At 43.2% G+C, this 26678-nt stretch overlaps 3 protein-coding genes across 3 annotated transcripts in view; all 3 read right to left on the minus strand.

Annotated features, from left to right (window-relative positions):
- Positions 1 to 433: 433 nt before the first annotated feature.
- On the minus strand, positions 434 to 3767 carry cdkn1bb (cyclin dependent kinase inhibitor 1Bb). The gene is made up of 3 exons (XM_080842297.1): positions 3126 to 3767; positions 2731 to 2857; positions 434 to 1758 (listed from the first exon to the last, which is right to left on the minus strand). The coding sequence occupies exons 1-2, from the start codon at positions 3574 to 3576 to the stop codon at positions 2739 to 2741; spliced, it is 570 nt and encodes a 189-aa protein (XP_080698423.1). The 5' UTR covers positions 3577 to 3767; the 3' UTR covers positions 434 to 1758; positions 2731 to 2738.
- A 1599-nt stretch (positions 3768 to 5366) lies between these two features.
- Positions 5367 to 10094, minus strand: yars2 (tyrosyl-tRNA synthetase 2, mitochondrial; the record flags this gene model as incomplete). The annotated part of the gene is made up of 5 exons (XM_080841901.1): positions 5367 to 5877; positions 8269 to 8439; positions 8703 to 8858; positions 8985 to 9152; positions 9313 to 10094. The coding sequence occupies 5 exons, from the start codon at positions 10092 to 10094 to the stop codon at positions 5718 to 5720; spliced, it is 1437 nt and encodes a 478-aa protein (XP_080698027.1). The 3' UTR covers positions 5367 to 5717.
- Positions 10095 to 12151: 2057 nt separating this feature from the next.
- pparab (peroxisome proliferator-activated receptor alpha b) overlaps positions 12152 to 26678 on the minus strand; it is a 30815-nt gene continuing 16288 nt past the window's right edge. Inside the window, exons 4-7 of the mRNA XM_080842182.1 lie at positions 24808 to 24946; positions 20801 to 21000; positions 17570 to 18026; positions 12152 to 17357 (exon numbers count right to left, since the gene is read on the minus strand). Coding sequence (XP_080698308.1) covers positions 17113 to 17357; positions 17570 to 18026; positions 20801 to 21000; positions 24808 to 24946 — 1041 coding nt within the window. The 3' untranslated portion in view covers positions 12152 to 17112. The remainder of the gene's footprint in view (positions 17358 to 17569; positions 18027 to 20800; positions 21001 to 24807; positions 24947 to 26678) is intronic.

Consider the following 26678-nt stretch of genomic DNA (forward strand, 5'->3'; position numbering starts at 1 on the left):
CTCTCACTCTCTCTGATACATTTACTATCTACAAGCATATACAATGTTACAGATGTTGTGTTACAGCGATCTTTAACAACAAATGCTAAGAAGTTGGCATCACACGGGTGTAAGATTTTACCTGACAGTACAAAACAAAACAAAAACACCAAACTGGTGTAAGCATATGGCTGAACTATGCCGTTTTCGCAGAGTGGAACCAAAACTAAAGGTAGTAATTAGGCAACATTCAAATTCATATTGGAACTGGAAATGCAGAACCGCGTTGACTCGTCTCTAAGGAGTCAGGGAGGTTTTTTTTTTTTTTTTTGATGAGTTAAAGCATGCATGCTTTAGATAAACATCAACATGACACAACATTTCATAATTTAACTCTCTTTTTAATTGATTGCAGCATATTTTAATACCACACATTACAAAATGCACATATCAAATATTTTGTCAGGCTCAGTTTGCAACCGTATGCAATTGTTTAAAAAAAAAACTACCAAAAATAAGCATTTACAAAAAAATAATGACTCAATGCCACTTTGGATAACCATGATCAAAACCCATTTTTTTTAGATAAAAGCTTGACATAAATAAGTTAGTTTAATTTCTCAGTGTTTTTACAAAGTTATGTACACAGGTACACTTCAATGTTTACACAAAATACACAGGCAGTGTTTTTAATATAAGAAGAACATATTTTTTGATAAATACAGTTAACTTGCAGAAAATAAATTCCATTTTATGAAATAATGACACTGCAGATGCACACAGTTCAATCAATTGCTTCTGTAAAGAGGACAAGCCCATCTCCAATGCTGCACATGCAGAGTTTACAGCTGGTGGAAGTAGTGAATAGAACTAGTTGATGTAATCATGCTGCCAATAGGACACAAACCCACCAATAACACGTAAAGAAAAAAAAAAAAAAAACAGAGAACACTAGTGCCCAAGTCTGTGACTCTTTCAATTAATACTGTTAAGACTATGGATTTTGTTCTTAACTCTCAGGTAGACCGGAAATCACTATTCGATCAACCATTGTTTTTTAAGAGCTGAATGATGTAGCTACATGGTTTAGAGCGAAAGAAGAGCCATGTTGAAGTCGTGACAGTGTTTAAACATCTAAGGCCTTATTACTGTTAAGTTCACCTCAAACAAATTACAACACAGGGCCATCATTGTGTGCAGGGTCAACCTGCTACAGTTTGGAACGCCACAAATGTACCATGCTTTACCTGAACAATTTTAAGAGATGCAAAGATGCGCAAGTGATATTGCTGATCTGAGAATTTATATTTAAATAAATAATACAAATAATAGGAATGTGGTAACTTTATGGCCATCAAAAAACGTATGGGTGTGGGGCACTGCCTTTCAAATGGAAAATGAAAGAAAAGAAAAAACAGCATTTTGGAAACACTTAGAAAAACTACACTGCAATTCAAGTCAAATCAAATTCACACCTTTTCCATAAAGGATTCTGGATCATAATATGCATTATGTGCTACATATGAAAAGGAAATATATACACAGGTAGTAAGAGAATGAGCAACAAAGGAAATCAAACCTAATTGCACACTGCTACATTGACTGCTTTAGAGGCAGTTACTTTTTGAGTGCCAGAACTTAGTGTTTATGTCAGTGCTTGAACATTGTCCCCATTTTTAGGAGAGTTGATATGTTTTGCCTTTCTTCATTCCTTCTTTTTTGTCTTTCTCGTAGATCCTCTTTGATTAGCCAAGCACTGGGGTGGGGGTCTCTTCAACTCTGTTAGGAAGATATAAAACAAAGTAGTTAGGGCATGTGTGTGATGTTCATTAAATACAGGTGTTATGAAAACTAAGGCACAAGGCAATCTATCTTTAACACAGCCGTTTTCATGAAAGGTGGTGGCATTTCTCTTTAAACAATGCACAATGACATGAACTTGGGGGACAGATGAATATCTCCCTTCAGTCTCTTTTGCGCTTACATTATTAAGATCCCTTTCACTTTCTTACAATCGGTCAACGCTTACATTTGACTTCGATCTAAGTAACAAAACATCGCATGCAGCGCTGCACTTAAGAATGTGCACAAGCTCAGGAGTTCCAGAGCGTTGAAAAATAAAGCAGGAAACTGGACCCTTATTGACGGTGCATTTGCTGACGTGTTACTTGACTGTTATTCTGTCGACGCATGTTAAACTTTTCAGTTGGTAGGAAATTTAAGCTCGCCTGAGTAAGGTGGTTGTAGTAGAAGTAGCGTCGCGCGTGTGAATTCCATTTAACCCTTTTTACACGGTGCTGCAACCACTTTAGATCCACACAACCTAGCGTACTACAAACCCAAGTCGTCTGCCCAACAGCCTTTACGCTGTCTTGGCCAGTCTAGGTGCGTCGTAGTAGACGCTACAGGCTCAATTCAGGCAGATAATTCTAAACTCCGACTTCTGGTGGGACACCGGAGCGCATAACTTGCAAATGACTACCGCATGCATATCTTTTGCTAAGATTACGTTTATGAGCGTAACAGTAATTATTTTACAGTATCGGTTAAACAATCTGCTCGATGATTGAACGACACGCGTAGCCTACATTCACGTCCGTTGTACAACGAACACTGCAAAGGACGACCTGTATATGTTCACAGCAAGCGACTCTAACTTGATTTCAAAACAGTATATTACATGAACACCCCTCTGTGTGTGAACACGCTAGGCCATATATTCTGTGACATTTGATGGATGCAATAACTTACCGTCATGTTCACGTTTGACGCCGGGGACTGGGCTTCCTGGGTGTGTTTTCTACAGCTTGTGTCAGACCTGAACAACGAGAAACGTCATCCAGACTGGTGTGTGACCTTTTATTCTGAGACGACGAATCTAATAAACAAAGAGAAAACCCTGTCAGAATCATAGGTAAAACACCCAGCAACACATCGGCATATTCGTTAAGCATATGTAAATACAAGAACCATTACGCAAGGCACTACTACCACTTAGGTTCACGCACATACGATAAACTGCTACAGTGTAAACATACTGATGGGGGTACCACGCTCAAGGCTGGGTCAGGGGTAGGTTATTTACTCTCAAATAAATAAAAAGGTGCTAAGATCATTTTAACGACTTCTAACTTTAATGTATTTACCGTGACATGCTGGCCTTTTCCTCTGTCCATTGCATGGGTCTCTGCTATCCATCTGATTTTCAGACCTCTCTGCTTTCTCCTCAGAGTGCTTGCAGGGTGTCACCACCACACAATTATGATTCCCATTCAAATCCACATTTGTATTCCCTGAGGGGCAGCTGTCCGTAACGTTACTCGCTCGCAGCGATGTGTAAAAAGTTGGACTGTCATCCACTGTTTTCCAATTGTATCTCCCGTTCGGGAGCGGTTTGTGACTTGAAAAATCGAAATTCCATTTCGCCGAAGCCGCCTCTTCCATCTCATGCAAACGTCCCTTTAAATCCTTCTTTAACTCTTCGTGATTCACCGGACCAAAAAGGCTTCTACAGGCTGTTGATTTCAGGTTATCCGATAACCTAGCATCCATCCGTCCCAAAGTTGGACTCCCATTTGAAAGGCGAACATTGGACATTTTTCCTTTTTGAAAAAAATAGACAATACGATGATTTAATCTCAGCCCCTCGCAAGTCCTCCTGGTTCAACACGTTCCAAAACAGACGTAAAATAAGTGATCATCCAAAACGCATGCATGCCATACAAAAAACCAAATAGCTAGTAATAACGGGCAATGTGGAAACACCAGAAGTAATCTCCACGGATCATCAAAACAAAGTGCAGTTGCAAGAGCCACTCCTGTCAATTTCGTGTCGTAGTAAGAGGGGAGAGGAAAATAACAGACAAGCCTTTTCAGTGCCCAATATGGCGATTGAAGGAAGGCTTACTGAAGAGAAAATGATTGACATGGCTATTTAAACCAAGAAGGATGTTCATTGGCTGAAGTTTAAAAGCCCGCCCACAACTTTTTAAGGTATTCCTCAACACATTAATTTCTTATGGATAACCGGCACACAAAAATGACCCTTGGCAGAAAATAGGCCTTCCACCAACTATTACACTGAAAATATTTCTTTATTACCAATTCAGAAAGAAAACACTCACATTTAATACGTTTGTGAGGACTGGAGTATGGAATAACTTTGTGTCCTTAAACTGACCCAGATTATATCCTCCATAATATGACACATTCTTCTATAGATTAGAAGTCATGATTTTACCACTACAAGAACCAACCAATAACACGTGTTCATATACTCTATAATATGAATAGTATAAATCTTATTCATCTTAAAAATATATACATCTTCAGCCACAATTCCACCTTAATAGCCGACCCTGTTTTGGAAAAATTAGCTGAATGAGCTGCGACCCTAACCAACAGTGACGATAAGTGTTTTGTTTACGAATGCTCAGATAATAACACTTCGGCGCTGATCGCCGCTCACGTTTAGGCAAAGCTCCTTTCTGAAAGAATACAATTTCGCTGTTCAAATATCAACTGAAATGTAAAGGTCAAAAGACCAAATGTGACAGGCCTGCAGTCAAATTGTCATCGCCAGATAAGGATGCTTGTCTGAGTTGTGCTTAAGTTAACTGCTACAATTCGTGCTGTTGGCTCAGAAAAATGTCACACTACGTGACTTCCCTCAGAATAGTTCACGTGCAAGCGACTGATGAGCTGATGATATGTTACTTTCGGGATGACAAAGATTCTAATCCTTGTGGCAATACAGGTGTGGTCAAATAACGCATGACTGCACATCAAAACAACCCTGGTAGCATGTGATCGGGACTCATTTGAGATCGCATCCTTTTTCTGGATTTATTTTCATATGCTATCCTACGCCAAATGTATCTTCAAAACCAGTTTCCTGCTCCACTTGTCAGGCTCCATTAATCTTAAATGTAAAAGTAAAATTTGATACACCAGCAATGTATCATGTAAATTACTTAATTTAAACATATAATTATACGTCTCTTTTAGGGAAGGAGACAAACACCCAACTCTCTCTCTCTGTATTTTGCTTTGTCCCTTGCTGCTGTTAAGAAAGTGAGAACTTAAGAATACTACTAGTACTTTTCATATAATGGAGACTGAAAATGAAAAAAAGCCTGCTGAGGCCTTGTCTAAATGTGAACTTAATTTATTGTTGAAATTAAATGTAAATTTAAATACATTTAATTGAGTATCATGTTCAGATTTTTTGTTTTATTTTTGACATTTACTGTCTTGCACATGGCCACACTGAAAACACATCAATTCATTATACACAAAACAAAAACAATGAAAAATACATCTTCATTTTTAGGTTTATTGAAACACATAAACATGACAGATGCCTAAAGGTTTTTTTCCCTCCAAAAGTCTCATGACAAATAGGCCAAGGTGTCATGTGAAGGCTTTCACTGCCTCCTGCTGGTAGAATGTAAAACTGCAGAAATATTTTGTTCCATCACTGCCCACATTTCTTTTGAGGCATGTATTCACAGTACAACTTAACAGCACAATTGTCAACTCTAGGCAAAATGTAGTCCTTATCATAACCTTATCATGCAGCATACTTTCTACCAACATAACAGCTTCCACCGAAGACACTGCAGTAAGTGCCCTTTTGTCATGTTTCTGTACACACATAGTGTGTTGCTTGTTTCACCTCAGGCTTTCAGTGAAAAGGCCATTCACATCCAAAGTAAGGCTTGTAACTGTGTTTGGTTTCAAAGGTTTAGCCACTTCAGGATGTAGAAGTTTTTCTTGCCCACGCGGATGAGTGTAATTCCGTTGGCTAGGATGTGGTTGCCAGGAATGAGCACCTGCTCTGGATTGTCGGTCCGTTGGTGGTTGATCCACACACCTCCATCTCGTACCATGTGATACCTGCCCATGGGCCCAAAAACAAAAAGCATTCCTGTCATATACCACACCATATGTCAGCCCAAGTCATATACCAGAACATCCATGAATCATCAAAAACAAATTAAATTAAAAAACATTATTGTCTTAACAACTCGTATCGTATCTGCAATCATCAGTGAAAGTCAGATTGAATGCCAAGTTGCCTTGCAATATAAAAAACACTCACATTTACATGTATTCCCTAAGATGCTTTTATCTCAAGCAACTTACAGTACAGGGGCAGTTTACATTTTATCTTCACGTGTGCTCTTAAGAACTGATCTCATGACATCAGTGTTCTTCAATCCTTCAGTCCACATTTTAGTTTCACTCAACTAAAAACTCATTTTTTTAAATCATGACTATCAATTAAGTACATGCTGGGGAGGGGACAGGTCTCTGTTAACAAGAAATTGAAAAACTTCCTGACAGTTGATGAGAACGTTTTTTTTGGAGCAGGCATCCATATCGGCACGTTAAAAAAATTATGCATATGCACGGCACAACGTATGCTGCTGTGGAAGTGGGCAGGAAGTGGTGCTATACCCCAGGTGAAGAAGAGTCCCATGACGAACACAAACTTGGCAGAGAGAAATTTTCCATGCCGCTGTAAATCTGTATGTATATATGTATGTTCGCGGGTGTAAATGCATTTAGGTCAACAGTGACCTTATTCCACTGAATGTATTTGAATGTTATTAGTCAACTTCCAACATAAGATGTATTTACTTTTCTGAGGAAGTTGTGTGAAGTGTTACTTAGCATAGTGTGTGCCTTAAAACAAGATGTGTGTGTGTGTGTGTGTTTGTGTGTGTGTGTGTGTATGTGTGTGTGTGTGTATGTATGTGTGTGTGTGTGTGTGTGTGTGTGTGTGTGTGTATGTGTGTGTGTGTATGTGTGTGTGTGTGTGTGTGTGTGTGTGTATGTATGTGTGTGTGTGTGTATGTGTGTGTGTGTGTGTGTGTGTGTGTATGTGTGTGTGTGTGTGTGTATGTGTGTGTGTGTGTGTGTGTGTGTGTACACACACTTCTGAGATTGTTTGTTATTTTGTTATTGATATATATGAACACACACACACACACACACACACACACACACACACACACTGGCAGTTTTAAGATATGCAGGGTGGGTGGGTGGGTGGGTGGGGGGTTGATGTTCCTCCCACAAACCTTTTTGTGATGCCATAAATAACCCACTCCCACTAGAGCTGCACCTGCATCACAGGAAAAGGCATCAAAGGAGGCACTTACTGAATCTAGTATAACCTCAGCAAAAATGGAAAACAGATTTAGATTCTGTGAACGCGATCATTACTGTTGCTTCACCTTAGACCACATTTACACATAGCCGGGTATTTACAGAAACGAATATTTCCGCCCCTCCGTTTTCAAAAATAACGTTGTACACACAAGGTCGTTTTCAAAAAAGTTTCTGTTTACATGAACCCGCATATACGCCCCCAAGCGCCATCATAACTGCCAAACCTGTAGGTTTGCATTAGACAGGCTAATCCATTAAATTGGCTATGAGTCCTAGATATTTAAGTGGATCCTTTACATTTATCGGGGCTACTACAACAGGTAGACAAGATGGAATGGAAAACTCGTTGTCCACTGGTGGAAGTGCGGGGGATACCATTGTTAAAGCCAATAGTCACACACTGGGAAAGGGTTGAGATTCCGTTAGGCTAGAGGGTTGAAAGAATGCAATTCTGCGTTTGCCTTAACGTATAAATGAGCTCTACCTTAACAGCTTCCATGATCAGTAAGCAAACTAACTGAAAACATAGGACGCTCACATGACGAGATGCATTTTAAGTCGCATACTGTGCTGTTTGAGAAACTATTTTTTTTCCCCCAGATATCTCCACTTTGGCCAGAGTTTTTAGAAATGATCGTTTTCCGTGATAAAACCTCTGTTTTGGTGTAAATGAAAGGCCAAACCGCACAAAAAGATCTAAGTTTTCCCACCGTGTAAACGGGGTCTAAGTCTGAGGAAGTCTGAGCAGGCTGAGCTGTACTATGGCCATATACATAGAGACGTTAAGTCTGTATCTGGTTCTGTGGTCATAGAGCATCATATTAATTGGCGGGAATAGTGTGGCTTGGTCCAAGTCACTTTGTTGGTTTCCCATTTACAGAGCCAGGACTGTGTGTGTGAACATCTGTCTTTTGAGCGCACACACAGCTAGAGGACTGTGAGGGGCAGTTAGCTGAATGTGACACACAGTTTAAGGACTGTGACCATTAGCTGAATCTGACAAACAGTGTACTGTATTAGATCTGAATCATGGTGAAACGGCGTTCTGCTTTATGCTAATTTTAGACACAAATATAAGAAAATGTAGGCTTCACTGTGACAGGCACTTACCCTCTGGGCCCATCTGGAATGGCTTGTATGTGGCGACAGGCGTCCAGCACAGTGGTGCCTGGCTCCAGTAGCAGCTCCAGGAACGGGGCCTCCCTAAAGAGCTCCTGTAACTCCACGTCGCTCATCTCCTCCAGTGCCTTCAGGTCGCTGTGGTACAGAGTATTGGTGCACCTGCCAGGCATTGAAGCACACTTCAGTCAAGAACTACACAAAGTTGTTGCTGGTATACAAATAAATAAATAATAATCTCCCAGACTTTGATCCACAAATTCAAGTCTCATCACCATGGTTACAGCAACGGCATTCAAACACATAACTGACCTGATTCAGCATCCTCTCATCCTCTCTTCTCCCTAGCCGCAGGTTTCAGGTTGAAACCTGTTCCTGTGCATTAACCCTACCTGCCCTATGCATCTATGTAAGTGCAGCCTTACCTTTTTGCACTCTCCAGGCCATCTTTGCCATGGACTAGCTTGGTGACCTCGGCAGCCAGACGTTTCTGGGCTGTCCTCTTCCCAGGGTCCTGCAAATGCACCTCCATCACCTTATCCACCTCGGGCACAGGAAGGAAGGTGAACAGCCTAAGGTAACTGCAAGGAAATAGAAATGGTTATCGTTACCATCATACAAGAACCATGAAACTAATTTGGGACTAATGCAACAGCTTCATGAATCAGATGTCTCTGCATGCCTGGGAAAAGTGGCACTCTACATACCTTTCCATACTGCTATCTGGCTGTCTGAGGAAATACTGGTACAGTTCAAAGGGGGATGTTCGGTCCCTGTTCAACCACACTGCATTTCCTGCGCTCTTCCCCAGCTTGTCTCCCATAGATGTGGTTATTAGGGGAGTAGTCAGTCCATATACCTCTTCGTTAGTCTTTCTACATAATGCAAATAAAGACCGAAATAAGACATAATTGTGAGTATACATAGTGTGGAAAGCTAGCATACTGATCACTAGTTACACAGTGTTATTGTAATCATGACCTAAGCCTTGCAATTATTTCAGTGTGAAACACAGGCAAATGCCACTGTAATTACTTTTGGATAAAGTCATGTCCAGTCATCAAGTTGCCCAACTGGTCTCTTCCTCCGAGCTGAATCTTACAGTTATATAGCTGGTGCAAATTATAGAAGTCGTAGGCTTGGAAAAGCTGATAGGAGAACTCTGTGAAACACATCCCTTCCGCACTCTTGAGTCGAGATTGCACGCTGTGCCTACTTAGCATGGTGCCCATTCGAAAGTGTCTGCCTATGTCTGACAAAAAAGTCACCACATTCCACCCTTTGTACCACTTGGCATTGTTCAAGACTGATATTGTGCCCAGTTTCTTTGGGTCGCTGCAATAGTACAGTTCGTGGTTGGCAAAAATTCGGTGCAAGCTCTCCCTTATGCCACTTTCATTCTGTGTAATCACATCAGCAGGTAGAGCCTCTCTCTCCCTAGTTTTCCCGCTTGGGTCCCCAATTTGAGCTGTAGCTCCGCCGATAAGAGCGATGACATTGTGTCCGGCATTTCTGAAGTGAAGGAGGCCAATAATTGCGAGTAAATTCCCCGCATGGAGGCTGTCTGCTGTGGGGTCAAAGCCACAGTACACAGTTTGAGACCCAGACTGAAGGAGCAGAGGAAGCTGAACCTGACCAGCACCTTCAGGGAAACAATCCTTTAACACGCCGCGTTTGTAAAGTGATACAAGAAGCCCGTTGTTGCAGCTTACGGAAAGATGAAAATGAGCGCGGTTTGAAAACGGCGTGTTTTTAAAAAATGAAGAAGAGCAGAGCTTCCAGACTCGAGGACAAACCCGTGTTACGGGCGCCGCCATGTTGGAAAACTTTACGTCATCATCAATTTTTTCATTAGTCCTAGGAGAAAACAGCGCCCTCCCGTGTTCAAGTGGTATTCAATTGACCATAACGACTTTCAAGACAGCTTTCAGTAGGCCGACATGTGATATGTGATATATAGTCAGGCCAGTATTAAGACTTCATGGTGCCCCTGGGCAACAGTGACTCTGGTGCCCACCTACCCCTACCCCGCAGAACACAAACCATCTATCCACAGGGGTGTTTTAGTCCTTGAGTAGAAAAATAATTTGTTACTTTACTCAAGTATTATTTCTGAGTATCTGTATTTTACTTGATTGTTTTTTTTATACATACAGTACTCTATTGCATTTTCTCGCTTATATCACAGCTTACTTGCGAAAGTAATTAATGCATATGCTGTAAATTATGTTTAATGTGAACTTATGTTATTAGAAATCGTAATACTTGGGTGCCCTGCTTGCCCAGACACAACGCAGGAGGCACCACAGACAAACTGAGACACATAGTGGTTAACGAAAGCGATTTTTTGGTCGCTGTTGTCCCAAATGTATGTACTGTATAAGTGCAATTACATGTTTTATTATTATTATTATTATTATTACTATATATTATATATACATCGGTTGCTTGGGGCCCTTGGCGTCTTGGGGCCCCATGGGCAGTTACCCAGTTGCCCATATGGTTAATCCGGCCGTATATATAGTCTGTGTTATAGCAAGGCAATATAGTCACGTGTTGTTACTGTGAACAGGTGCCCCACGTTGCTATGTAGGCATGTTTACCCTTTCTGTTCTGGATTTTAACAGTCAGAAACAAGAACACATATGGGTGCATTTTTTTACTCGCCCAGAACAAGAGGTAGTTTTTACGGGTAGTTTGTACTTTAAAAGCAGCAACCAAATGCGACAGAGTCAAGCTTTTCCAAAGCCCAATCCAATGGCTGAGAAGAGAGCAGTGTGATGGTCGTCAAGCAAAAGGTTCAGACAAACATAGGGCCAAACTCCTCTGCTCTGCTACGTTACAAAAACAAACTTGGGATACAAAGGTGTTTACAAGCCGAAGGGCAGAACACAAATGGTTCTTACTCAGTTAGATAGAGATTGGATTAGATAAGATATCAAGGTTTAAGGCTACCTCTAAGCCAGACCTGGGCAAAGTGCGGCCCCAGGGCCATTTGCGGCTCCTTGGCTGTCCCTGACCGGCCCTCTGAGGTCAATGGTAAATTTGGAATCAAACGTAAATACCTGTACAAATTCACTGCTGCAAAAAATGTATGACTGCTGTCGTTGGCAACAGTTTATGTGCTTCTAATTCACATCTTTCATATCATTCTGCAAGTAGTTCAGTCATTTAAGGTAACTGAAATACATTGAAACTTGAAGTCAGGAGGTGGGCAGAATTGAGTTCAGCCTATTGGTCTGGGCCTCCACAACAGTCCCGCTATCTCATGTGGCCCCTTGGGGAAATTAATTGCCCACCCATGCTCTAAGCGTTAGTAACATGTCCCACATAAATGTACTTCTTGGTTTGATTTGGTCCGTTGGCATCTGGTCACCCCTAGCTGTATGTTCAGTTATTCTGAGATGTAGACAGAACTATTCAGTGACCCAAAGTGCAGTTTATTCTTATAGCCAACAGATGGGGCTAGAAATAAAAGACTGAATGTAATAAAAGGCCTGCATATTATTTAAAGCAATAATATGGAGTTTGGTCACAACCAGTGAGCTAATACCTAAAAGGAATGCAAAACCTTCCGAACACTACCAACAGCCCAGCTAGATCTGATAAAAGCTCGCTAACATGGTCATTGGTCTTCATCGTTGATACAATTAATGTCGAGCTGTGACCGCTTGTGTGGACAACAGGTGTGTATCTCTGTTCTTTGCAAGACCCTGTACCATCATAATTAATTTGAGGACCACAACTAATTTAAAACTAACCTTACAAAGTGGAAGAGTGTTGCAAAGTGTAGCTTTAAAGAGAGAACACAACCATACAAAATGCATTGATAGTTTGAATATTTTATTTTGAAATCCAGTTAAGGTCAGATTATTTATGGTTTATATGACTAGACATTACATTTGCCAAACATTTATTGTATTAAACCATATGAACGTTACACTAACTGTGCAGTAGTTCAAACATGACACTAGCTAGAAAACCACCCAACCTGAAAAGGGGATACAAAGAAACAATATGAGGGATCATTCAGGAGATAAAACATTGCTTGACTACAAGTCAGCATGAATACATCAGAGGTCAAACAGTACCTCAATGTGACCTGAGCTAGTGCAAAATTAGGAAGACTGGTATCTATTCCCTGATATCAATAACAATCCCTTCTAAATTCTTAAAATATAGCCTGCTATTCTAAATGCAAACGGGCTGCTCCCTGGATTTGGGCTCAATGTATTCAAACAACTGTGCATGACTTTGCACTGGAAAATATGTGGGGATGACCCTCTAACTTTGATCTCTTCAGGCTGCAAAGTCAGTATTTCACTGAGATATAAACATTGTAGTAATATTTCTGTCTTTTGTACAAATGTTCTTGCTGTTCTTGTTTAATTGATCAGAATCCATCCTTGTGCCTTCTTACTGGTAAGGGAGACTGTTAAGGCACAGGTTGTGTTGAATCTCACATGAGCCGGCCAGCTTCATTTATACTGCATTCGGTGGAGGCTTCTGATATCTGGAAATTAATGAGTTTCAATAGCATGCACCATTTGGGGGGGAAATAATGATAAAATGCTTTCCTCGATACTCTACTACTACACTGCTGTTTCTTGTTTTAGGAATCTTTTAGATCAGGGCGAGGTTTAGGACCGAATACAATGTGTATGCAAGCAGGCTGATCTATAAGAGTGCACCCAGAGAGATGAGAACCATCTGGCTCGAGATGGCAGTTATGGTCAGTAATCTCAGTGGTAACTTAGGCATGAACCATCCCCTTCACAACACAATCTTTTACCTGAGACCACAGTAGAGACAAAGGCCGCTATGCCCTGTGAGGGGACTTAGAGAGCCCGATAGATAACAATGAAAATGTTTAACTTGACATGTCCACTAGGTGTGACAGGTCTCCAGGTCAAGTATTAATGGCAACTATGAAGGTGTGTCTGTGATGTACATCGAGGTGAGAGCCTCCAGGCACAGTGCACATGGCTTTATCCCTTCTCTACAATGTGGAAATCACAAAAGGAATGTCCTCATGCCAATTCTATTCTAAAAAGTCATACAATCTGTTACAGAGTTAACCATGATTCTATGTACACTGCGCTAACATCTCGGATAATCAAAACAAATGATATATTTATATATATTTTTTTAGCTTTAGTATAAAAATATGATTCAACTCAATTAACAGCACGATCACAAAATTATGCATAAAGTGACAAAAACAAGACATGGCTAAATGTTTGTACAGTCATAAACAATGAAAATATCTTGCATTGAGAAAGAAAGGGGGAAAGGACAAACAATAAAAGAGAGACATACTGCATTGTCAGTTGCGCCATAGCATACCACAGATTAAAGAGGGCAACACATTATTCATATTTACCTATATGTACAGGGTTACAAAGCAAGCTCTTTTCCCACCTATAAAAACATTTTTGTGAGCGCAGCCAGGCCAGATAATCTACATTCTCCCATCAAAGTGGCTTTATAAGAGTTATGGCGAATGTGGTGCTGACAAGATGAAACTAATGGACAGGCCGACTAATCAGTCAATTCTTGACTATATGACTTGAAGTAAAAAAAAATCCTCAGACCATATACACCCATTCATTCAACAGCAACATGCAAAAGTAATAATGCCTTGAATCATATCATGATCGTTCATTATTCCTGACTGTTAGCTGGTGTTGGAGGCAGATGACCTCTCGGTGAGGATTATCAGGCCCTGATATAACCTACATTTGTATGCATACTTGAAAGAAAATGTCCAAAGCCTATTGGTCAAACAGTGATATTCAGCATATTATTTAGCTTTTAAAGGCGCACTCCAGTCAAAAGAGCATTTTTTTTTAAATTTCGTTTCATTTCATTCTTTAACAGCGCCATTCTATGGTGCAAACACATGGATGCAAATTGTTGAATTTTGAGCTAGTATGTAGATTTTGACAGCAGATGCTTAAAAAAAAACTGTATTCACACCTTCACATCTGCCCTCCTCATTAACTGATCAAGTGATTACTCATTTTCTTGTGTCCCACACACTTTGTATTACCATAGCCGCTCTATAGTAACATATCAGACTCTAAGCGCGCACACACACACACACACACACACACACACACACACACACAATCAATCAAAATATTAGATCCACATTTTAGGGAATCAGGAGGAAAGCATGGCTGGAGTGCACCTCTTAAGCCTGGTCTTAAAAAGTCATGACTCTACTATACATGAAGAAGATCACAGCCTCACCAGTGAAACCTTAACCCTTTAACCAGTCAGATAGGAGGACCCAGCGCTGCAGCCCAGAGGCACTATGGCTAAGAGTGTATGACAGAAACAGAGGCCAGAAAGAGAGAGAGGGAGGAACGGGAGAGACTGATAGTGAAGGAGTATTGAAGAATTTAACAGAAGTAGAGAAAGAGCGAGAGAGAGATAGAGAGAGATTGATAAGAAACAGAGAGAGAGCAATACAACAGCCTTAACCTGTTTTAACCGTGAAGATAGCTTTTTGTTTGTTTTTAAATGTAGCCCTTAAACACTAAATACACTTTCTTCTTTGTTCTGAAGAAAGAACCTAAGCTGGAGTGTCAAACATTTGCTTTGTCAGAAGGCATCCAAAAAGTGAGGTACTAATAAGCACAGTTCTGTGCTTGAGTATTGCATGCACTCCATGACCCTATGTGCTGTTCAGTCATGTTGGCTCAGTCACTCTCATTTGTCTCATGTGATGTTATGATAGTGTTGCAAACCTCCACTGGCTGAACGAGAATATGACCTGACTCTGGTGAATGTAACCCCAGAAAACCGACTGGGTGCGTACCCATTTTGTGGTTACTGCAGTGAAACAAAGTTTTTTTTGTGGCCAGGATCATTACCCTGGCCTCCTCTTGTGGACGGGATCATAACCTTCATTCTGTAGGATTACTTGTCTTCCAATCATATTGATGTTGTTGTTGTCGTCGTCGGAGAGAATCCACATCCACATGCTCTGACATGAATTTTTCACAAGCACTCAAATTTGAGATGGTAAATGTGAACCCCCTAAAAAAAACACATATTCAAAAAAGAATTTGGTGCAGTACGGCACATTTGAGCTTGGGTAAATCGTGCCGGTGGGGAATCTGTAACACGCCTCACATCATAGAGCCATAAACAAGGGGAAAGTCCCCTTGAGTTGAGCTTATGCACATGAATAGCATGCCTCCGACGTGCCATGCTTTCATTAGGCTTCAATGCCATGAGGGACAAAGTCACAGGACACGACAGAGTAAGATTAGGACCTGCTGGAGTTCAATCAGAACTGAGCAATATTTCAAGATAGCCAGCCTGTCAACAAGCCTTGAGCTCAGAGTGGTGTGTGTGTGTGCACTGACTCCCCCAGAGCTTTCACAGAACAATGAAATGATTACTACAGAGATGTTAAGTTCAAACTCTAAACACCCCTAATACAGATGGGGACACAATTATATAATTTTCTGGTGCAGATTAAGACCATAAAATCTGTAGTTCATAGTTTAGGTATTCAGAAGGTATTTTGGGATCTGAATAAAAGCTCTGGGATATCATCCACTTTCATACTATTAATTAATTAAAATCAAAATTAATATGTGTTGATGATACTAATTATTATCATAAACATAATGAGGTTCATAATATGTACATATTCTTTGTGAATGTTTCTATGGCATTGACAGTATTGCCAATAAAACAAGTAAAATGAATAATGAAAGTAGCTGGTAACGCATTCAGACCCGAAAAAATAAAAAATAAAATACTTGAAATCAGGGAATATGAAATAATAATATTACGGTGGTCAGCATAACAAGTCCTTTAGCCTTCAGCAAGGAAAAGTCCTGCAAGGTTAAAAAGGAGTGTCTGGGGACTTTATCTTTACTCTAAGCACTCGATGTCAAATTAAAGCAAAAAAATGGTGGTGCACAACACATGATACTAAGACCAGGCAAAGAGACAGAGTTGGCTTTGACAGTACATCGGTTGACATAATATTTTGCTAAGTAATTCAGTGGTGAAGGGGTGTGCTAGTCAGTGACTAGATGACAAAACGCTTCCCAAACGGTGGGGAGCGAACTGCCCGGGCCTGAGTATTATTGTACACAGTCAGTTTCATCGGATGGCGAAGGTCTACGCTGAAGCCACTTGGGTGTCACTGCTGTAAATCTAAGGGTGTAAAATCTCTGACCGTCAATGTCCTGGTCTTTGTAATACACTATGTAGGGAGATATTGCTTGTCGAGGGGGAGACTTCCAGCAAGTCCAGCTCCTACACAGCCTCTAGTGCTTCAATTAATGTCCAAACCGTAGAACTTGAGTAAGCCGAGGGATAGTGTTTCCGAAAGTGTGACACCTAATTGCCTACATCAAGCAACCCCCACCACCATCACCCAGTGCCACTTGTAGCTGCTGTTGCTCTGACCTTGGCGTCCCCCTTCAGACGCCGGTGTGTTTGGCGGACCCTAAGAGGCCTAGGATCCTCTGGAGCTGTGACAAAGAACCGCGTACACTGACAGGGTCAGTTCCTGTCTGCATCCCTCAGCATCAGTACATTTAGCAGCTCCCTTCCGCAGGGGCCCACAGACTGGGCCCATTGTCTCCTCAGCACAGTGTTTCAGTAGGTGACCACACACACACACACACACACACACACACAGACATACACACACACTCTCTCTCTCTCACACACACACGTGCTTGAGCTATCACAGTGCGAGTCCGCTCGAGGAGATGATGCAGGGGAGGGGTGGTGGTGGTGGTGGGGTCTGTTTAGCTTGACTTGACTTTGCCCGGCGACCCGAGGGGAGCCCTTCCTCCCTCAGTACATGTCCCTGTAGATCTCCTGCAGGAGCGGGTGCAGAGAGGTTTCCTCCGTCTTCTTGATCTCCTGCACCAGCTGTGCGTGCTCCGTAACCAGCTGCCGCAGGTCGGCCAGCTTTTGCAGCAGCCTGGGGAAGAGGAAAGTGTCGTCCGGGTGGTTGGCCAGCAGGTGGAGCCGCAGCACGTGCACGATGTTCTCCTGCATGTATTCGATGTGCGGCACGTTCACCAGGCCTGGCCGATCTGTGGAACATGGAAGGCAGGGGATGGAAAAAGTATAAGAATGTGTTGACACAACACAAGTAACCTTCTGAACACAACAAGGCATGTCAACAAGGTCATGCTCCAAATTTCAACAGTGTAAGTAGGTGATTGCTCCGTGAGACTGTTTATATGTGTCTGATTGGTCAGATTTGTGTGTCTGCCAATGTGTGGCCTATCTCTCTCTCCCTTACCTCCGCAGCAGATGATTGCCGCCACAAACAGCGCCAGGTCGCTGTCGTCCAGCTCCAGAGCGTTGAACTTCATGGCAAACTGGAACTTGGGCTCCATCATCTCGCTGAAGGGCCGGCGCAGGCTCTTCAGGAACTCGCGCGTGATGAAGCCGCTGCCGTAGGCCACCAGCAGCCCGTCCTTGTTCATGCAGGAGGCCAGCATGGCGAAGAGCGCCTCGTACACGCCGTACTTGAGCAGCGTCACCTGGTCGTTCAGGTCCAGGCCGGAGAAGCCCGGCACGCACTTGGCGAACTCCGTCAGCTCGGTGACGGTCTCCACCGAGGTGCACTGGCAACAGTGGAAGATGCGCACCTCTGCCTCCTTGTTCTGCAGGCTGGCCGTGGACGAGCCCACCATCTTGGACACCAGAGTCTTTTCGGCCAGCTGCAGGGTATCCATGTCGTGGATGACAAAGGGCTGCGGAGAGGAAAGAAACTCCGGTGATGCCCTCAACTGACATGGGGGATCTACACTGATGTCATGACATAATTATAACTACATCACAGCTTTAGAAATGTAGTTGTTGAAATACACGCTGCATGGGCACGGGTGACCCTTACACGGATCGTTTGACACTGACAATATGGACTTTGTATAAATGTATGTTGTTACAGTAAACAAAGCAGTTCAGCACAACAGAGTCTGGGAGAATATATGAAACAAAAAATGATTGGGAATTTAAAATATTAATAGTTTTAAACGGGGCGAGGCATTTAGATGTTTGTACTTTATGTTGACTTTGTGCAAATAGACCAGTCTAATCTAATCAGTAGAGTACTGCTAGCTCTGGGACCGTGACTTGCAGAAAAATTGACATTTCCTTGAACGAGTTGTGTAACTACACCGAATGTATATCATTGATCTTGATACTTGCTAAATGGCCATGAGAAATACAGTAGGTCTGCCGTTTCGTTCCACATGGGTCAATTGGATAGTACAGCGGCATTAGATGCGGGCAACACGTGTAGACTTTCTCACAGGCGTTAGGCTAGCACCTGCTGCTGTTTGTCTAGACAGGCTCAGAGTGACTCATTGTGACTAGGAACAGATCTATTATTCACAGATAAACAACAGCCAAGCTGTAGGCTAATGCTAGATAATGAAGCTGCAACAGCCAGGGGGAGATAATCAGCGCATGTACTGTCAGTCAGTTCAATCAGAAATGCATCTGCCTGCTAGCCTCTATAGCTGGTGCAAAGTAGGTGTGAACGGGAGGTCAAGTTTTCCCTATAGGGACAAGGACTAATGTATGTCAAAAGGAAGAGGCTTCCTTGACTATCTGCCAGGGGTTATTTATAGGTTACTCAGTAAGTACCACTGTAAGTCCACACCGTTCATGTTACATAGTCCAAAGAGTAATTGCCGGCTTTACAGAGTGAGTGGCTCTTGATGATGAAGTCTGTTTTATGTGTTTAACCTCCTTTAAGGTTAAACGGTGGCTTACAAAAGTAGACTGATGAGGTGACGACGAGTCCAGAACTATGTTGCAAGACTAGAAGGTAAGAAGAGTTCAGTGTTCAGAATAAGAAGTATATATTAATCTAGAGTATAATATAAACTAGAAAATGCATTTCCTGAAGGAAATACCAGTGCATGAAATGCAAAAGTTAGGAAAGGAAGAAGAAAAGAAAGAAGAGTGGAAGAAGGAAAGAAGAAAGGAAAGAAGAGTGAAGAAAGGAGAGAAGAGAGGATGAAGGAAAGAAGAGTGAAAGAAGGGAAGAAGAAAAGAAAGAAGAGTGAAGAAAGGAAAGAAGAGTGGAAGAAGAAAAGAAAGAAGAGTGAAGAAAGGAAAGAAGAGTGAAAGAAGGAAATAATAGTTGAAGAAGGAAAGAAGAAAGGAAAGAAGAGTGAAAGGCGGAAAGAAGAAAGGAGAGTGAAGAAAGGAAAGAAAAGTGAAAGAAGGAAAGAAGAGTGGAAGAAGGAAAGAAGAAAGGAAAGAAGAGTGGAAGAAGGAAAGAAGAGTGAACAAGAGTGGCTTTGGATGAAGAGATAAAGAGAGAGTGAAAATATTGAAAAAAGGAGATAAAAATGGAGTGAAGAAGAGAGATTGAGTGTGAGAGAAAGTAGACTGAGAGGGATAGAGAGAAAGATGGAGAGATGGAGAGAAAAAAAAGTAGAGAATGGAAGGTGTCTTAATGTTCCTAGTTACAGTTAAATTGAGAGGGACAGAGAAGAGGTTCCTTTGATTTGGTGCAGCTGTCAGTGAAGCACAGGTGCAAGCCAGTTTAAAGACCCTATTATGATGTCATAATGGCCCAATGTAAGTCAATGGGAAAATTTAGATTCGTTTTTATTTAATATCTTAAAAAGTATAAAGTTTAGAAAAGTGAAAAATACATAGCATAAGTGTCCTTTACAAGACCTACGCGACAAAGTTTGAATGAAGTTTCTACGTTAAGCGGTTCGGGCTGAATTAATCGCAGAAAAAGGTAACAAGAATAAGAAGAAGAAGAAGAAGAAGAAGAAGAAGAAGAAGCCTAGGAATAACAATACAGGGCATTTCATGCACTGTAATTAAGCATAGTATAGAAATAAAACAAATGAATGGAGTCTGAATATGTCCGTCCAGCACACTACCTAAAATGTGCAAATACCTGGACAGAAACAGAAACAGTTTGATGGAAAACAGGGCTGCCCAACAGCTGTGCTGGACTCCAGGGAGTCTTGGATAAGCGCTGGAAGTTAACGGTCAGTGCCGATGACTGCAACCAACAATCGCTCCAAGTATTGCGCACGCAAGGCACTGGGCAGTCCCGTCTGCACTGGCCTCTCCTCTTCAACCTCACATTCCACTCACACCCCAGAAAGGAATGGATTAGCCCTCGCCACGCCTCATACATATGGCCTTCTGCATTGTGATAAGATTCCAAACGATCAGTTGTAAAATAATTTAGTAGATCAACATAGTGTGCTCTCTGATCAATAATTTCCCTATTGGGTAAACATGTTAAGATTATTTCAACTCTTGGAGATAAAGCAAACTCATACTTTGGCCGATCTGGGATGTTTGCTTTTCTGGCCATAAGGTCAAAACACACAAACACACGCACACACACACACACACACACACACACACACACACACACACACACACACACACACGCACGCACGCACGCACACACACACACATGCACACACACGCACATGCACACACACACAGAGGCTCCACAACATCTACATCCTCCCCTTACCGGTGTGCTGGTCTTGCCAGTGAGAATGGTTCTTGCTTTTGACTTGTTCATGTTGAAGTTCTTCAGGTAGGCCTCGTAGATCTGCTTGGCCAGGGTCTTCTGGTCGGCCATCTGGGGGTCCGCCACCTCTCTCTCCCCTGTCAGGATCTCCGCCTTTAGCTTCAGCTTCTCCGACTGAGGCATCCGACCAAAGCGGATAGCTGTCAGGAGAGTGGGTCAGCAAGATGAGCATCCCTTCTAAAGGAACCATTCACTCAAAGCATTTTTGTTTTCTTATTTACACTAACTGTAACACACACACACACACACACACACACACACACACACACACACACACACACACACACACACACACACACACACACACACACACACACACACACACACACACACACACACACACACAAACCCCCAACATACAAATTCAGCCCTGGTCTGGCCCTGGTCTGGCCCTCGTTTGGCTCAAATATGAAGTATGAAGACAAATATCAGGCACTTAGCACATTCTCTCTCTCTGCTTTTTTTTGGAGACTGGCTAAGCAGAACAGGAAGTGTTGTGACCCAGCATTGACCAGACAGTGCACCAGACAGGCGGTGCAATCGACTCCATTTCAGGCGAGCCTGAGGAAGCGCAGAGGAAAGGGACGCCCTAGGACACCGAGCTGGCAGAGTCAGCACTGTTGAAATACTGGATGTTAAAATCCCTCTTAAGCAAATCCCTCGGGGGGACTCCAGGAGGCATCGATTCGCCAGCGCTGTTACTGCAGGACCTCGTCTGATTTTAAACAGATTGTGGACAACCGGGGGCACTGGATGAGTCCAGTTTCAATTTGGAGGGGCCTTCAAAAGTGGACCCTCAAAAGAGTTGCGCTTCAAGGGAACGGATGCAGGAACTATCAGGATTCGGACAAAGCGCGTTTTTTTGACCTCGGACATTTTATATTTTACTTGGAGCGTTAAATGTCATAAAAGCATCTTGTCGTATTTGTAGTACCTAGTTTAGTTAGTGTGCCTAAAGCACACATGCACTACGGACCCGGGGTCTGGGTGCAGTACTGAAGAGTGACAGCAGGTCGCTCCTAAAGTGTGTTTCCCCCTCTGCGGAACAACCCCGGCACCCGTACAGCAACTTCCTCATATCCCTTTCAGACACTTCAATCCTCTAATCAGATTAGACCTGCACTGCTTTAACTCTCCATGGGGAGCTTCACACATAGACACACACACACACACACACACACACACACACACACACACACACACACACACACACACACACACACACACACACACACACACACACACACACACACACACACACACACACACACACACACAAACAAACACACACACACACACACACACACACACACACACAGACACACAGACACACAGACACACACACAGACACACGAACCGTGATTTGAACAAAACACAAAACAGGACACTGGTAAACACTGATGTCCAACATCCTTTATATATCTCCTATATATACTTCATATGTATCCTTTATCTTTCCTCAGGCACAAACATGGAGACAGGGCTGTTTGCTGAAAAACCAAAGGGATGACTGAAAGGAAAGGCAGGCCACATTTTGCCAAGCAGCTCCAACACCGACTGACATCAAAAACACCTAGGCTCTGACTCGCTAAAGGTTTATGGGTACGTGACGTACTTGACATCCACAACAAAAATATCTATGTTGATGTTTATGCTGAGTTTAAATGTTTCCATTTCCAAATTACGAAATATCGCAGCACCTTGCTAGAAGATCATCTTGTACATTCAGGTGTATTCATTTCAGGAATATCGATATCGAGGGTATCATTCTAGAAACGACATGGGTCTTTTTTTCACGAGAAAAGCTTTCCAGGCGGGCCCACATAATTGAGCCCCGTCTGCAAAATGTCATCTTCCACCCGCCTCTCCGATGGCACTCTAATAAGGCTGAGAGCGGCTCAAACGCCTAAAGCGACATGACGAGACGTGTCACATCCAGCTCAGCCTAAGCACATTTCCTGAGCCAAATCTGAGAGGATGAGGGCTCCGTGCCCAAGCTCAAAGCAGGGTCATTATACCTGAGCATGGCCTCCCCTCCACCTGGCACCGTCTGCCAGACCCTAGATCCACACCCCACTCACACACTTGACACACTTGACTACAGGGGGAGAGGGCCGCTCGATATCAGGGGGGATGGGTGTGTGTGTGTGTGTGTGTGTGTGTGTGTCTGTGTGTGTGTGTTGTCTGTCTATCTATCTGTGAGTGTGTGTGTGTGTGTGTGTGTCTGCGGTTGATCTCAGTTTGGCCAAGAAGACCATTATCTATCTTTCAGGAGAAGCATGGAACCCTTCAGTATGGCTTTTTCCCTTGCGCTGAGCACAGTCTGGGTGTGTGTGTGTGTGTGTGTGTGTGTGTGTGTGTGTGTGCGTGTGTGTGTGCGTGTGTGTGCGTGTGTGTGTGTCTGTGTGTGTGTACTGCACTGAGCTCAGTCTGTTGTAAAAGCAAACGCCAGGCCATAACTGCAGGGGTGGGTTCATTACTTTTGAATGCATCTAAGATGCGTGAAATGCGTGGGAGGAATGTCCATGTCCATGTCCACGAAAATGTCCATGTGACAGATTCATAGTGCCGTCACTAGGAGTGCAGTCGGCTGTACTGAACAGCTGGTCATCCATCACGCATGGCTCTCACTTTTAAATACTGTGTGTCTGTGTGTGTGTGTGTGTGTATGTGTGTGTAGGTGTCTGTGTGTGTGTGTGTGTGTGTGTGTTAGGTGGGGGGGGGGGGGGGGGTTGAAACTCCACCTAAGAAAGCCTGGGAACAGCATACAGTTCAGCCGGGCTGATAGGCCTTTGAGGCACTGAAGAGTTCTCACTCTCATCCACGCTCCTCAGCATAAGCAGCCACCCTACCCTACCGTACCCATCAAAATACAAGCAGTCGACACAGCATCTATTTTTAGGCGCTCACTAACAGAGAGACCTTGAGACAGGGCAGACATTGACCTAGGGAGGCAGGGTCAGCACGCCACGTTGTGTGTTTACATACAGAGGGCACAGACACACACACAGCCTATTTTCAGAGCGAAGATCATGACCAATGACCACGACCTGCTTATGGATCGCTTTTTTGGGCTAAACCAATACTTGTCGGCATCACAGCGCAAGTAGAGTCAGCAACATTCATATTAGCTCCTCCCAGTCTGAACTTCAAACGATGGTACGATCTGGCGAGTGCCAGCTCATCCTCCGAGACCTCTGTACCTCCCAGTCAGTGAAACCACAAATCTAACAGAGTTAACTCATCACGGCCAATTGCCATCCTCTGAATCCACCATCTATGGTTTGATGTTTTGATATGATATTTTCGGAGTCTGCACTTTTTTTCAAATCACTTGACTGGAGAGCTTTTCCAAACAAACAAACAAACAAACAACAAACAGGTAAACAAAAACATGTCAAGCTTGAGTGGTGAGAACATTCCAAGTGTGGTTTAATCCCGTGCTTTGGATGAACATCACTTTGGGATTTGGGAATGAAATCTGACATGCCTGTAAATTTCACCATGAGCTTGCTGGCATGGCATGTACTGCTGGAGTGGGCTGCAAAAGCAATTTCCATGACGGACTGTGATCAGGCATCATATAACCGCCTGCTCTATGCTACTCGTGTTTCAAGCATGGCTCTTCCTCAAGACCAATGCTTTAGGTGTCATTTACTCAAAGGATTGCATTCAGCGTCCATCAGAGGTGCTGTCCTGAAATATGATAAGGCACCATATAGTATGTGTATGGCAAACGCTATTGAATGACAATCCTCTTATTCTTCTCCGGTTTCTCAGGCCATGCAAGAAACACTTTCATTCAAAAAAGCTTATTTTGCAGGCAGTCTAACATTACCTTTATGTGTGTTTGTGTGTGTGTGTGTGTGTGTGTGTGTGTGTGTGCGTGTGTGTGTGGGGTGTGTGTTTGTGTTTGTGTGTGTGTGGCTGAATTTAACTGAGCTTACCATTGTGGGACATGCCCACAGACAGGCACTTCTGGAAGCGGCAGTATTGGCACTTGTTTCGGTTCTTCTTTTGGATCTTGCAGCGCCGTTCACACTTTTCATACTCCAGCTTGAGGCGAATGGTTCTCCTGAAGAAACCCTGTGGGTGGCAGTGGTAGAGCTCACGTGATTGGTCGGCTTCCCTTGTATTCAAAAGCCCCCTTGAGCATTCCAAAAAGGAAGCCCTGAGCAAACATGTTTACTATTTCACGGTGCACTTACACTACAATAACTTCGAGCATTTTCCACTGCCCAGATCACTCCCTTGTTTGGGGGTGCTCTTGTTTACCGTTTTCAAGCCAAAACCAAAGTTCAACGGGTATTTAGTGAAAACACACCTTGACACTACACAAGGCATAATGTTAACTCTTGTCTGTCAGCATGCTGTTTCAGACCAGAATATCTAGTATATAAGCAGCTAATGGAACATTTAGTATAAGGGTGTTAATGTATGGTTAGCTCATAATGATCTATGATGTCAATTCAGTCTGCGTTAATAATACCCACTATACAGTCGGCTGCTGTGAGTCTATAGAATCCACGAGGATCTTTAAGCCGCAGAGCAGTGTATCACGGAATCAGAGAGCAGCGAGGGTGAGCTTATGTGTCCTGACATGTCCTCAGCTGTCAGAGGGAAGAGGAGAAAATATACCGCCCCCTTGCACTCTTGGCTCTCTGTCTCTTGGCTTTTATATAGACGATGGTTCCCATCCAACGTCAAGACAGCCAGTTTAGTGCGGGATGAACCGAGACTCTGCTTCCTTTAAATCAATACAGAGACGCAGAGAGGCTGAGAGGCCGAGAGGCGCAGGCATCCTGTGTCAGGTGACAAACGACGTGGGGGTAGCGCTCCAAGCCGACCCCTTAAACATCGGCGTGCACCCGGCACACAGGCAGGGAGCCCATCCAAGTCTGGGATCAATCCAGTTGTGCAAGTTCTGGCGAGAGAACATGGTGTCACCACCCGGAGTCTGCTGCCAGCTGTGTGGACACTACAGGGGCCTGGCAGGCCAAACCAGCGTTGCTTAAAAAGCTATTAGGCCACTGCACTTCCCATGACATTCCCCCTGGGACCCTGAAGGCGTGTGGAGAGGACTCTGGGTCTGTGCGCAACAGGTTCATATGAGGGCAGAAAAGTGTGTGCGTCTGTGTGTATGTAAGAGAGAGAGAGAGAGAGTATGTGTGTGTGTGTCTGTGTGTGTGAGAGAGAAAGAGAGAAAGAGAGAGAGGAGCTGGGATGTTAGAAGTCTATTTGCAGCTGAGACGCATGCTTTTGGCTGCTTCCACTGCTAAGGGTCAGCGTGAGGACAGGACAGGGTCGCACTCTGCCACTCAGACCTTGAGACAGCTGGACTCATGCGCACGTGTGCAAATGCATGCGTCTGTCTGCCTGTGTTTCTCTTTGCCTTCCTCACATAGTTTCCATCGAGATCCATAATTCAAGCCACAGAAGAGAAACGCACAGTTGTATGTGCTCTTGGGTTTATGAAGCGCAGTGTCTCTGTGCAATCGGGCAGGTATTTGGGAGACTGTGAGCCCCAGTTTAGTTTAACAGGACTACCACAAGCCTCTCACGCTGTACCCAATACCTGACTTTAAAACTCTCAAGCAACCTACTTATTCGTCTTGTGGAGATGGAAATGGATCTCGATTGGAATTAGTCGAACATGGGTTAAAAAATGTGTGACAAAAACACGAAGCTTCAAGGTTCACTGATACAAAACTGTCAGGGGAAAATGACGAAATCGTTAGTCGAGTCTGAGAAACAGGCCTAACCCTCTCGTAAATGTGAAACCTTTGTGCCTTCAGCCTGCTGCTCTGCTGGTTGTTTG

The sequence above is a fragment of the Sprattus sprattus genome (assembly GCF_963457725.1).
Source record: "Sprattus sprattus genome assembly, chromosome: 7".
Taxonomy (NCBI): domain Eukaryota; kingdom Metazoa; phylum Chordata; class Actinopteri; order Clupeiformes; family Clupeidae; genus Sprattus; species Sprattus sprattus.

Excerpts from the sequence above, each read along its gene's own strand:
- cdkn1bb (XM_080842297.1), bottom strand. The coding sequence starts at position 3,576 with ATGTCCAATGTTCGCCTTTCAAATGGGAGTCCAACTTTGGGACGGATG. Across the intron at positions 2,858-3,125 it reads GAAAAGGCCAGCATGTCACG|ATTCGTCGTCTCAGAATAAA; the intron begins GTAAATACATTA and ends TTTGTTTATTAG.